This window comes from Fukomys damarensis, unplaced genomic scaffold, assembly GCF_012274545.1.
Source record: "Fukomys damarensis isolate Sample0158 unplaced genomic scaffold, DMR_v1.0_HiC HiC_scaffold_39, whole genome shotgun sequence".
Classification (NCBI taxonomy): domain Eukaryota; kingdom Metazoa; phylum Chordata; class Mammalia; order Rodentia; family Bathyergidae; genus Fukomys; species Fukomys damarensis.
The window spans coordinates 87,865,776-87,879,789 of NW_022900951.1; the positions used below are offsets into that span (position 1 = coordinate 87,865,776).

The 14,014-nt window shown below is 35.9% G+C and overlaps 1 protein-coding gene across 3 annotated transcripts in view; it reads right to left on the bottom strand.

Moving 5' to 3' along the window:
* Dcx (doublecortin) overlaps positions 1 to 14,014 on the bottom strand; it is a 109,614-nt gene that overhangs the window by 85,820 nt on the left and 9,780 nt on the right. For all 3 annotated transcript variants that reach the window (XM_033760559.1, XM_010603086.1, XM_033760558.1), the window contains exon 3: positions 13,113 to 13,453. In XM_033760559.1, coding sequence (XP_033616450.1) covers positions 13,113 to 13,453 — 341 coding nt within the window. The remainder of the gene's footprint in view (positions 1 to 13,112; positions 13,454 to 14,014) is intronic.

Consider the following 14,014-nt stretch of genomic DNA (forward strand, 5'->3'; position numbering starts at 1 on the left):
AACCCCGGTAAAAAAAAAAAAAAAAAAAAACAACAACAAAATGCCGAAAATTGCACATCTGATGTTACTCCCCTGCTTAAAATCTTACAGTGGTTTCTATTCTCACCAGGTAATATTCAAACACCTTAGCATAGTTTTTGAGGTCATTTTTTGATCTTGCCCTTTGCCTTCCTTTCAGCTTTGTCTTCTAGCATGTCTGCCTTACCCTTTACTTTCATGAAGGATTTCCTTTTTGTTTTTGTTGTTATTATTGTTGTTCCAGGGATCAAACTCAGTTCCTTGTGCTTGCAAGGCAGGCATGGTGCCACTAAGCTAAATCAACGGCCCATGAAGGGTTTCTCAACCACAGCATCACTGAAATATTGAGCCTGATAATTCTTTGTTTAAGAGGCTGTTTTGTGCATTGTAAGCTGTTTTTACAGCCCCCGTGGCCTATGACAACTAGATATCATTGGCATCTCTCTACTAGCCATGACAATAAAAAAATGTCTCTGGATAATTACAAGTGTCTTCTGTGGAGAAAAACTGTCCAGGTTGAAAACAAGGAACTTTAGTAGTTTGAGGAGAGTCTGACTAATGGAACTGGAAGTCTTCTCTATTTAGACAACAGCATTGATTCTGAAAAGTTAGAAGGGACACATAAAAAGAAGTAAATGACTTCATAGGATTTTCTTAGGATTAAGAAAAAGTAATAAGAGGGCCAGGGATTTAGCTCGGTAGTTCTTCCACCTGATTCACAAGTGTGAGGTCCCGAGTTTGATCCCTGGTACAAAAAAAAAAAAAAAAAGAGAACCTTCATGTTTCCTTCTGCATTGCTTAAACAAGCACTCCAAGCTAAATATCTACACAGAAAAAGAATGTTTGTTCATTTGGCACATCCCTTGAGGTATATGTCTAGGAAAAGTTTAGTGGTCAGGGATAGGAGGATAAAAAACTTTCACACCAGTAATCCTATTGTTAGATATATACTCAAGAGAAGCAAAAATACATATCCCCACAAAAACTCATACACAAATGTTAATAGCTGCACAATTATTAATGGGTATATCCATTAAAGTGGAAACAACCCAAAAGCCATCAACAATGAATGGAAAAATAAAATGTGGTATATTCATCCAATAAAATATCATTTAGCCATTAAAAGGCACAAAATATAAATAGATCCATGATAAAACATAGATGAACCTTAAAAGCTTTATGCCAAGTGAAAGAAACTTGTCACAGAAGACTACGTATCAACCAAGGACCACACATGGAAGTCATTGTCCCCATATCATTTGCCTCTAGCCAACTTTGTTCCCATGGATTCTGTGCCCTGCCCATGGCTATTCAACAACACCAAGCCTACTCTATATTTTCTTTCCCCTTGGGCAAGGGGCAACCAAGGAAAGAACCAAGAAATGACCAGTTCTTGAGTGAGGGCAATGCACTGGGTGAGAAGTTAAGCCCTGGAGAGTTGACAGCTCCAGGGAGAAATAACACACTGTAACAACAGTATTAGCCCCGCAAAAAGCCCATGGCTATTGTAAACTACAGAACAGCTTATATTATAGCTAAATGGATGCACATTGAGACTATACTCTTAAGTGAAATAAATAGGACACATGCGTAAATACCAAATAGTTTCTCTGGTATGAGAAACTGAAAATGTAAATAAGGACTGAAATGTGTAATAGATGATGTGAAATAGAAAGAAAAGAGGCAAAGGGGAAGGGGAAGTGGGAGGGGTAGGGGAAAGGAAAGAAGGGGAAGGAATAAATATGAGAAAAGGAAAAAATGGAAACAAAGTCATTGCAAATAAGAAGAGGTGGAGGGGTTGAAGGGAGAGCAGGGGAATGGGGAAAAATAAGAATCAAGATATATTATGTAAAGGTACAAATTCCCAATAATGAATTCCAGCATATTGTATACCTAAAATATACCAATAAAATTAATAAGTGAAAAAAAAACTGCTTAAATTTTACTCTGAAGGTGATTCCTTCATGGCAGGCTAGAGTTGAAGAAGAAATCCAGTGCAGTGCCTGGCAAGGTTTAACTAGGATATATTTTAGAAAAGGATTAATTGTTCAAAATTCAGCCATAGAACAACTACAGAACACTGTCGCTTCAAAATCTCTAGTGTTACCTTATATAACTAGGAAAGGGCCACAAGAGATAACCGCAGAGTGGGTGCAGGTTAGACCCCCTGAGAAGTTCTAGCTCAGGCTATGAAGGACACAGGACCCCACCTTCCTTGATAAGAAGCCAGGATTCTCACATGGTGAGGATGTGGCTTTCAGAAGTGGATGGATCTGCAAATTCTGGCATTAAGTCCAATGGTTTGCTTGAATACCTACTGTGATGCCTACATCCAGCAGAGTCCTGTAGTCTGACTGCTTTCCCCATCTACTAACGTGAGGATGCAGCTCAGCTTGAACAGTTGTCATAGTTTAGAGTATAGACAGAGGAGCCTCTGCAATGGAGTGGGGGGAACCTCACAAGCCCACAGGTTATAAAGGTAGGCAGAGAAAACTGTGACTTGCTGAATGCCAGGACTGCAGATCCTGAATTCACTCATTCAAAAATACAGAGAACTTTTTTTTATATTCTATTTTCGGGACTTATTTGTTTTCTTCTTTTTCCCCTCTTTTTCCTTCATTGTTTATTTGGGGAAGTGGTCTTTTTTCTTCTTTTAATTTTTTCCTTCTTATTTTGTCTTTTTTCCTTTATTTTCCTGTGTTTTTACTTGTTTTTTTTTCCATTCTGGTGTTTGTTCTTTTCTGTTAATTCTAGCAATTTACTTTTACTCAAAGATATCCTTTTAGGCATTTTCTCTTCTCCTCATCTTCCACTGATTAATTTTTGCAAATTTTACTTTTTTCATTCTCCCATTCCCCACCCCCTCTATCTTTACTAGTATAATAATTAAGCTTTATTAATCTTTAATAAATTAACTCTATGCTATTACTGTTGAATAGTTTTCTTTTGTTAATGGAGGTTGGTGATGTACAGTTGTTGAATTTAGTACGTATTTTCTGTATGTCACATTTGGTTTGCCTTTATGTTCATACTACAATTATGTATCTCTTTTTTGTGGCTAAGAATGGAATATTACTAGCTCTTAGGCAATGTAAATATGGTTTGCCTTTGATGCTACTATTGTTGATTTTATGGATTTTGCCAGGATAGCATAGTTGTTACTATTAATTGGCTTTCCCTGTATGCCAATATCTGCATTGCCTTTGTGCAACCAACAATATTGTAGCCATTTCCTGCAAAACAGGATGCTGGATCAATTATAATGCCGCTTCCACTTACAGATAAACAGAGACGTTTGGATCTTGAAGCAGAAGCAAGGGCCTATAGTCAGCAGCACACAGAGTTTTCTACTGAAAAGCAGACACTAATTAAACATGTCTCCATTCTAGCACTAAAGTATTTCCACTATAATGAACCTGCAAACCACCATACAAAGAAAAAACAACAGAAACACGAGAAGACAAGGCATCAAGATGCCTCTCCAAATTTTCAACTCCCCTAATTCTGATCCATGATGCATCAAGGGGGAGGAAATCAAAAGCCACACAGCTGAATTAATCAAAAGGATAAAAGAGAGGCCATAAAAAGATTAAAAAGTTGCTCAGTGAGCTCAGAGATGATGTAACTAAACAGATAATAGACATAATGATAAGTGAATTTACAGAAGACACAAATAAAAACTAGCTGAACTAAAGAAAACTACAAGTAACCAGTTTAGCAAAGTAGAGTCCATGAAAAGGCACCAAACAGAAATTCAGGAGATTAAAAATTCTACTGAAAGTATGGGCAGCAGAAGTAACCAGTGTGAAAGCAGAGTGTCAGAACTAGTATAAGGAGTATTGGGGTGACTATTTATTCAGAGATACTGTAAATACAGCATGAGAAAAATGAAACATGAATCAAACAGCTGCTAGATGAGACTAATCAAAGATTAATTTGAATTAGTAAAAACAATCAGGAGAGAGCATAAATGACAAAAAATGCTTATAGAAATAGTAGCAGAAAATTTCCAAAATATGGGGAAATCATTTAACTTATAGATAAGTGCAGTTTATAGAACTCTAGCCATGACCACAAAAGAACCTCTCCATTACACATGATAGCTAAAATCTCTGAAGTCCAACAAAGGACAGAATCATAAAAGATTCTGCTAGAGAAAAGCAATAAAACACTTATAATAATAAACTGATTAAAAATACAACACATGGTGTAACACAAATCTTAAAGGCCAGAAGACCTTAGAGTAGTGTTTCAAGCCCTGTTCCCCTCAAAAAAAGAAACTTCCAACCCAGACTGATATGTCTGCAACACTTTCTCAAAATGAAGAACAAATAAGGTCTTTCCATGACAAAAAACAGCTTAAGAAATTCATGAGCACCAAATCAGCCCTCTAAACATTTCTCAAGGATATCCTAGAAAAGGACAATGAAGCTAGCAATGCCAAAAGGACTAATAGAATGAAATACCCTCTTGAATAAGCAGTTAACAGGAGGGGGAAAAAGGAATCAAAAATAGGAAAAAAATGTAATGGCAGAAATAAATCAATACTGTACCTTTCAGTAATAATTCTCAATAAACATGATCTCAGTTTCCCAAAGGATGCAGACTGGAAGAATGAATTTTTTAAAAACCAATTGTATGCTGTATACAAGCAACACATTTAATCCAAAAAGAAATTCATAGACTAAAAATGAAAGAATGGGAAACAATATGAAATGCAATGAGAATCTAAAAAAGAAAATAGAGTAGCCATCCTGTTCTAAAACAATGTAGATTTCAAGCCAAAACTAATTATAACAGGCAAAGAAGGTCACTGTCGGTTAAGGTAATAATTCAACAATAAGAGATAATAGTTATAAACATATGCACCTACCATCAGTGCACCCAACTTCAGAAAACAAACATTAGTAGGCATAAAAATCAGATAAAAATCAACACAATTGTAGTGGGAAACATCAATAATTCACTATCACACACTGACCAATTAGACCAAAAAAAATCAAAGAAATATCAAAGTTAATCCAAAACTTCAAACAAATGGACTTAAGAAGTATCTCAGTGTTCCACCCAACTACACATTCTTCTCAGAAGCACAGAAGAAAAGAGAAGCATTTTTCTTTAAAAAATGACCTCATACCACCCAATAAAGCATTCTTAAGTCAATGCAAAAGAATCAAAATTATTCCATATATATTATAAGATCATAGCACAGTGATAGTATAAATAAATGGCCAAAGAAACCACAAAAATTTTGCAAACACTGGAAAGTTAATACTTTCTTGAATAGGTAATGGGTCAGAGAATAAATCAAGGAAGAAATTGGACATTTTCAAGAATCAAACAATAATGCCAGTAAAACATATCAGAAGCTATGAGACACAGTGAAAAAAGTTCTATGACAGAAGTTTGTATGAATATCTACATCAGAAATATAGAGCACAAATAAATAACCTAATGATGTGTGTCAAGGTCCCACAATAGAAGATTAATCCAAATCCAAAGCTAGAAAAAGAAAGGAAATTATAACGATCAGAAATAAAATTGAGAGGAAAAAAACCCAAAACATACAAAAAGTTAATGATCCTAAGAGCTGGTTCTTTGAAAGAATAAACAAAATAAACAGATCCTTAGGCAAACTTACCAAAATAAGTAAGAAATGACCCATATAAATGCAGTTAGAAATTAAAATGGTGAAATCATAATGGGCATCACCCAAATCCAAAAGATTACTAGTAATTACTTTAAAAGCCAGTACTCAAAAAACCCAGAGAATTCAGAAAATTGGATAGATTCACAGATACATATGAATTACTAAAACTGAACCAAGAAGATATAGATACTCTGAATAATCCAATAACATATAATGGAACTGAAGAAGTAATTTTTTAAAAAACCTAACAACTAAGAAAAACCAAGGATGTGATAGAGCCGCTGCTAAATTCTGCAACAACTTTAGGGAAACCTTAATGCCAATAATCTTAAAATATTTAATGAAGTTTAAAATGAAGAAATATTTACAAAATTATTCCTGGAATTGTCCTGATTCCTAAACCAGAGAAGATCCAACTAAAACAGAAAACTACAGACCAATTTCCTTCATGAACATAGACACAAAAAACCTCAACAAGATACTGGCAAACACAATTCAACAAATCATCAAAAGATCATACATCATGACCAAGCAGGTTTCATCCTAGGGATGGCAGGATGGTTCAATACACACAAATCAATAGATGTCATACATCATACAAACAAAAGTTAGGACAAAATTTGTATCATCATCTCAATAGATGCAGAAAAAGCCTTTGACAAATTCTAAGATGGATTCATTATAGAAAAAAGAACTCTGATAAAAAAGGTATAGAAGGACTCTATCCCTATCTGTTAAAGGCCATTTATAACAAACCTACCACTCCCATCATATTAAACGAGGGATGTCCACTATGTATACTCTTGTCCAACATACTGTAGTTTTCAAAGCATTAGTCAGTGCAGTCAGGCAAGAAATAAAAGGGATAAATATAAAAAAGAAAGAAATCAAATTATCATTATTTGCAGACAGCATGCTCCTCTACACAGAAGACCCAAAATATTTCACCAAACAATTCCTAGAATTCATAACCAAATCCAGTAGTGTAGCAAGATAAAAAATAACCACAAAAAATTAATAGCATTTCTGTACACAAATAATGAAGTAACCAAGAAAGAAATTAAAGAAATAATATCATTTACTCTAGTATCAAAAAACTTAATATTCCAAATTTACCTAATCAAGTTAGGGTAATGTAAATCAAATCATATTAAATTATCATTTGATAACTATTAGAATGGCTCTAATAAAAAGGATAGACAAAAACAAATGTTGGTGAGGATGTGAAATTCTCAGACACTATTGGTGAAGATGGAAAAAGGTATAGCCACTTTGGAAATCTCACAGTTTATTAAAATTCTAAGCACAAGAATACAGTTAAACCTAATAATACCACTCCCAGATACTTCCCACTTAAAAATCTTTTGCACTTAAAAATCTTCACATTAATATTCATAGCAACATTACTCATAATAGCAAAAGATGGAAATTACTCAAATTTCCATAATCATACAAATAACAAAATTGGGTATATCAGTTTTATGGATGGAATATCATCCATCCATAAAAGTGAATGACTTATTTATTGATATTTGTTAAAGCATAGATGAACCTTGAAACATTATGCTAAGTGAAGAAGTGCTATATATTGAGTGATTCTTTTTTTATTAAATGTCCTGAATAGGCAAATCTATAAACTAAGAAAGTAGGTATGATTGTGTATAAATGGAATCAGGGATTGGAGGGTGGTGCCTAGAGGTTATAGGGTTTCTTTAAGAAGAGATGAAAAGGTTCTAAAATTAATGATACTAATGGCTGCAAAACTCTGAATATACTAACATGCATTGAAGTATGTACTTTAAATAAGTAAATTTCATGGTTTGGGGATTATATCACAATAAAGGTGCTCACACTTTTTTTGCAGACAATGCTTTTTGTGACATTTGAGGGAACAATAATAATGAAAAAGATTAAAATAAACTAAAAAAAGAGGCCAGTCACTTCAACAGCTGGTAATGGAATAGTCTGTATCCCTGGAAAGATCAATCTTGAATTAATGAGTCTCTTCAGTGTACTCAACAAATAGGAATGCATTTATTTCTAATACTGGCTATCTCCACTAGTAAACATCCTTCCCCATCATTGAAACTAGCACTATCATGATGGAGATGCTTTAATAATGGCATTGCCAAATGCTTGCCATAATTCTAGCAGCCTGCCTTTTGTCTTATTTTGTTTGGGAATCTTTTACCTTTTACCCCTTATAACATCCACATTAGAAAGAAAAGGAAGTCAAATCACAATTACAAGTTTGCAAAAATTATTTGGTTTTATCATTACATAGAGTAAGAAAGATCTGAATATAAGCCCTGTGCAAATACCATTTAGGAACCATCCTAGAAAACAACGTATCTGCCAAGGTGAGCAAAACATCACTTTGGCAATCGTAGGAGCATACAGAGGTGGAGCTCACTGCGACCAGTGTCTTGGTGGAAAAATGTCTAGACAGAAGCAACACTCTTAAATGAATACTCTGAGTTCCAAGTTCCCCTAAAATATGGGCTCAGTTTGAATCATATCCCAGGAAGATAAATAATTGGCCCCACATCATATAGCTAGTGGAAAACACAGTGAAGATCTGAGTTCAATTTCTAAATTCCAGTCTAAGACCCTTCCCACTTGCTGAACTGAAACAGTGACAGACTAGTCAGTATAGAAACCTGGAATACTAAGCTGATGCTTTTGATCAAAATGGCCAAGTACCACTTCCATAATTGCTCAGATCCAGGAGCTTCTCATTGACAAAACTCTGACAGGATAAATTACTGAAGAAACAATTAATTGCCGGGTTATACTTTTTCCTTTATTTCCAAAGGACAATATATTTGACTTGGTTGACCCCAACCTAAGCCCTTGTTTTACAGTTAAAAATCTACCAACATATATGTGGAAATAGTTTGTAAACTGTCTCCTTTGCCAGAGCCCAGCCTGCCTTTCAACTTTTGTTCTCATTTACTTCCTGCTGAAAATCAATCCTTCCAAATCCCATTTCTTGTAATCTGTGACTTGTTGGGGAGGGGTGATTTTATTAATATAAGCATCACCTTTCCAGGCTTGATTTTCTCAAGTGAAGGTCAGTGATAAGTGACTTCCCTCTTGGGGCATAATTTGTGGCCACGAGGCCTTTTCTGTTGATCCAGTTGATATGGTAGTGTCATAACACAAGGGGGATAGAGAGAGGTTGGCTCTGGGAAAGCTGGAGGCCACAAAATGCAAGACCAGATGTGACTAGACAAGGAAGAGATAACAGAGAAGAGAAAAACTGGCTACAGAAGCAGAGGAAAGACATCTATCTTGGGATATGCACTCAACATATCCAAGGTTAAATCCACCTTGTATTTTTGTATTTCCTGCAGTTGCCTTGTGCTCACAGCACTCAATTATTTTGTACAGTAAGAAGAAAGTGTCAAGTTTCTTCTAGTATTTAGCAGCAGCTGAAATATCCTTCATACTGTCATCTTCCTATCATGCTTCAAACATTTCTTTGAACCTTCTGTTCTAGAGATTCAGTACTATGGGTAATCTTGTAATCAGCTTACACCTCTCCTGTTACTCTGAGACCTGCAATTCCTTATCCAAGTAGTTGGTACTGGAAATGTGCAGACAGAAACATGAAATGAAAGTATCCAATTGAGTTCATACTTGTCCCTAACTCATTGTTCCTTAGGCATGTATCTTGAGGCAACAACAAATCTGTTTTGTCTTTTTTTTACAGATCCTGGGTGTGGACAAAACTGAACCTAGAGATGCCAGTGATTGGTGTAGCATGAAAATGGATAGTATGAGGACCAGCTGTATTCCTGGGTATGATACCCTGAAGCTGGCAGCCTGTGAATAAAGCTCTGCACCTCAAACAGAAGCTTCATGCTTTCTCTCAGAATTAGTTTGTAAGGCTAGGCTTCCTATCTATCGAACAACTACTATCAAAGAACCAGAAATTTGGTTCTCTCTCTCTCTCTCTCGCTCTCTCTCTCTCTCTCTCACTCTCTCTCCATATATATATATATTCATGAGCTTTATGCATGAAGGTCAATCTGTAGCTTGCTTATGGAAATCAATATTTGAATAGTTTTGTTCAAAACACAACACTATTCCAGAAGCCAAAGAGTCAAAAGAACCTCACTTGCATTACAATGATGCTCAATGCTCCATTATATCCCCTTTGACCTCATACACTAGCCAGATCTCTACCAACTACTCCTTATTCCATTTTCAAATTTTTATTGAAGAGAAACCAAGTTGGACCTCTTCATATTAGTGATGGTGAGCTTTCCTATTTATATAGACCATATATTTGTATTGCAGAGGCACGAAGTCAGAAAATCAGTTCCTATACCAGAAAAACTTAAGCCTCCCAAAGAGTAAGGACACCCAAAACACACTCAAACATTAAAAATGAAGAAAAATAAAAGATAACCATATCTACAGACTGCGTGTTAATCAACATAGGCTAACCAATGAAGTAGTATACAATCAAGCAGAAGAAGCAATACATTTGATATAGTAAACTGGCCTTTTTTAGCAGATTACTGTGTAAATGAAGGGGACAAAGCCACCTGATTTGGCTGAATCTATTTTCTTTCTTTCTTTTTTATTTGTACTGGGGATCAAACTCAGAACATTACATTTGTGAGGCAGGTGGTGGCACCACTGAGCTAAATCCCCCCAGCCCTGAATCTATTATTTAATATCCATGCTGCAATGACATAATAGTATTTGAAGTTTGCGTTACCCCATGCATACCAATCTTACATTAAGGTTAGAGTAGCTGTTAACATTTAGTATCTTCTGTGAACATTTCTTTGTTTTTTCTCTTTCTCTCTCTCTCTCTCTCTCTCTCTCTCTCTCTCTCTCTCTCTCTCTCTCTCAAAATATCTGTGGCTATACAAGATTGGAAAAATCCTGGGTAAAATTAAATAGGTCTCCATGATGTAAGACTTCTCAGAACATTTAATGTGCCAAGAGCACTGTGAATTTCTAAGAAAAGCACAGAATTTGCAGTATTTTACAAACTGATTTTACTCTAGAACCCTTTTCTGAAGAGCTCCCTGGAATGGGGAGATAGAGACAATTGTCTTTAGAATACATTTCAGGGAATACTGCTTTAATTGTCTGACCTCAGTGACTCTCAAGTAAAATAGCAAATGGAAGCTGCCCAGGTGGAATATGTGCTCTTTTGGAAATTGCCTATCTCTTTTGATAGACAGAAGTATAGTGTCTGGGGCATTGAAAGAGGACAGCTTCTCAAAACATTTGCCTGAGCCCCATGAAAATTTCTCTATGTCAGCTCATTCAATCAACAAACATTCTGCAATGTGCTAGAAGCTGAACATTAATTTAAAAGAAAGTTAGGACTACTTCTATTGTATCTAATGGAAATAGAACTGTTCAAAGATAAAATAACATTTGAACTAGATGACCTCCTATGGTCAGGGTGGGCAGAAGAAGACATTTTTAAAAGAAGGATCTGTATATACAGAAGTGGCAATGCTGGAAAGGGCTTTGTTTTGGTCCATTAAGCATTATCCCTTTGGTTTCTGGATGTACACACTATATCATATGCTGGTATTTTATGATAGTACTTTCTTTGCTTCTCAAAGTAAGGAAGATTGATGGTTGAAGGGGTTGGAGAGGGCTTGCAACTCTGCACTGCCTGCTAAGGATGAAAATCCAGCGGTCATTGGACTTGAGATCCCTTACCTAGGAGGTAGAAGTGTCCTTTTACATATGATGAGAAGCAATCACAGAATGCAAGGAATGGCATATTTCTACAAAATGCTGGAAACTTATAACAAGAGTAGTGGGAGGAAGAGGCTTAATACATAGACACGTTGCCTTAAATCTCATTTAATGATGAATTAAATGATTGATGAATGTCTGCAAATGTACATGTGCTTTAAATTACAGAGTGTCTTCATGTCCAATATCTCATTTGATTCTCACAAGAATGTTGTGAACACGAGCAGGAGAGGTGTGATCAGTCTCTGTGCAAAGGAGAAGTGTGAGGTGCATCATAGTTAAGTGATTGGTCCAAGGTCTCTCATTAGTAAGTGGCAATATCAATATTAGAAACCAAACCTCTTGAATTTCAATCTTATGTAGTTAATTCGTACCTTTCCTGTGTTACTTGGAGAGGCTGAAGGTATAGGCAAGCAGACTCGTGCCCAAATCAAAGAAAATTTCTCTTAAAAATCACATTGGATTAGGCTAATTTATGAAACAATTATAGAGGACATGTATGCCTTAAATGGGGAATTAAATGTGATGGCTTTAAGTTCACTGTCTAGCCTGAGATCCCATTATTATAAAATTCCTCTCTCTTATTTCTCCCACATGATATTTCAGATCACAAAATAATAGGAAGTAGATAGAAGTCACAAATTTACCAAAATTACCAACTATATATGGATATGAGCGAACAAAATTTAACATCTTGCAACTAATAGATACGAAATTATGAAAGGAGGCATTGTTCTGCATTTGAGCAATCAGTCATTTTGATGTACAGTGAATCTTCATTGTTAGAATTGGTGTAGTTGTTCAAACACCAAATGCATTTCAAAAGGTAGAATTATGGACTGATAACAATCCATACTTGTTTTCTCTGATAAGGGACCAAGTTTCACTTTAGTCAATAGATCTAGCCACTGTCCAATTCCCTTGAAACATTGTTTGGCATATATTTACAGACCTTTATGTTCAAGAGAACGGTGCATCTGTCTAATGGGGCGCCTGGCTGCATTCTTTCCCAGATATTAATATAGGAGGCACTTCAATAGTATAACCAATGACATGAAGAACCTGATTTGGAGGAGAACAGATGGCGGCATCTTTCTTAGTCTAATTTTACGATCCTGAAATAGTCTCTTTCTCACACAAACCATTAGTGGAACCAAATTAAGAGAGCTATATCACATGGAGAAGTGAGAGAGAAAAATACGCTTCAGTGTAACGCAAAGACCGTGAACCAGAGGCGTCAATAATTTTCCCATATCTGACTCCTTTCATAGCATACAAGGATCACTTCAACCTCTTTTCATCAGACTGGGTGCAGAACACTAACAGGCGGGTATCTAAAAAAATTGAGTGGGCAAATCTCATCTTAAGTTATATGTATGAATAAGTTTGCATCATATAACAGCTAAATTTGTACTCATAAGTATTTATGGGATCTAGTTTTAAGACTTTTTTAGCAGATAAGGAAGCTGAAGCTGAATAATCATTTTACTTGGTCAATTAGAGGAAGACTTAATCTCAAGACCTCAGCTTTCCATTCCAATCCGTTTCCTACTGACAAGACCTCACGTCTAATAAGGTATATAATATGAGGCAGGGGTAATGAGATATAGAAGATAAGTCCCTCAAGCAGAAATAATGGCTTAGGTATAAGGTGGTCATCTAAGGATTTAGAAAAATTAGAAGAGTACTTTGAAAAGGTACTTACCTGTTTTCCATCCAGAGTGTAGAGTTTTTTGACTACTCCTGTCTCTAGTTTGATGGCTTCAGTGATATCAGTGAGGACTTGCTCAAAAGAGTGAGCAGTCTTCTTATTCAGAAGCACCCGCACGGCCTTCCGAGGCTTCACCCCACTGCGGATGATGGTCACCAGCTTGGGACGCACAAAGTCCTTATTCTCTCTGGCCTGGGCACTGTTGCTGCTAGCCAGGGACTGGGGAGCTTTCATATTGGCAGATGTCTTTACATTGACAGACCAGTTGGGATTGACATTCTTGGTGTACTCCACCTTTTTAAAGAAGTTGTCTGAGGAACAGACATAGCTTTCCCCTAAGGGAAGAAATAAGTAGTTAGGTGATTAGTCCGACAGCAGATACATGGGCTCTAACCAAATGAATATACAGTGAGACTGGGATATAATCTTTGCAGAAATGGTGATAATAACCAATTTCAGGTACAGTTCCCAAATAGGCTCTCTCAATAATTTGGATCATTAAAATTCAAAAGTGATCAGCAAGACATGCTTCAGTATAATGGCATACCTATTGAAGCGCCCTGAACAGTTGAAAGTTCTAAGGACAATGAACACTCTTAAGTTTAATCTAACAAATGGAATTCTCAAGTTTAATGTGGTTTTACAGTTACTAGAGTATCTGCTAACACCTGGAGGCATTACTGGAACATTTTAACACATCTATACTTACTGATCTCCCTGTGCTGTTTGGGGGCTCATAGCCCATTCTTTTGTCATATTATGAACCAAGGAGAACTTTCAAAGTTAATACAGTTTTCATTCCAAATTAAAATGAACCAAGTAAACTTACCTATCAGGTGTATACTACATACTTGGTAAGAAGTCAGTCCATCCTTTGAATATAGTATTTGACTAAG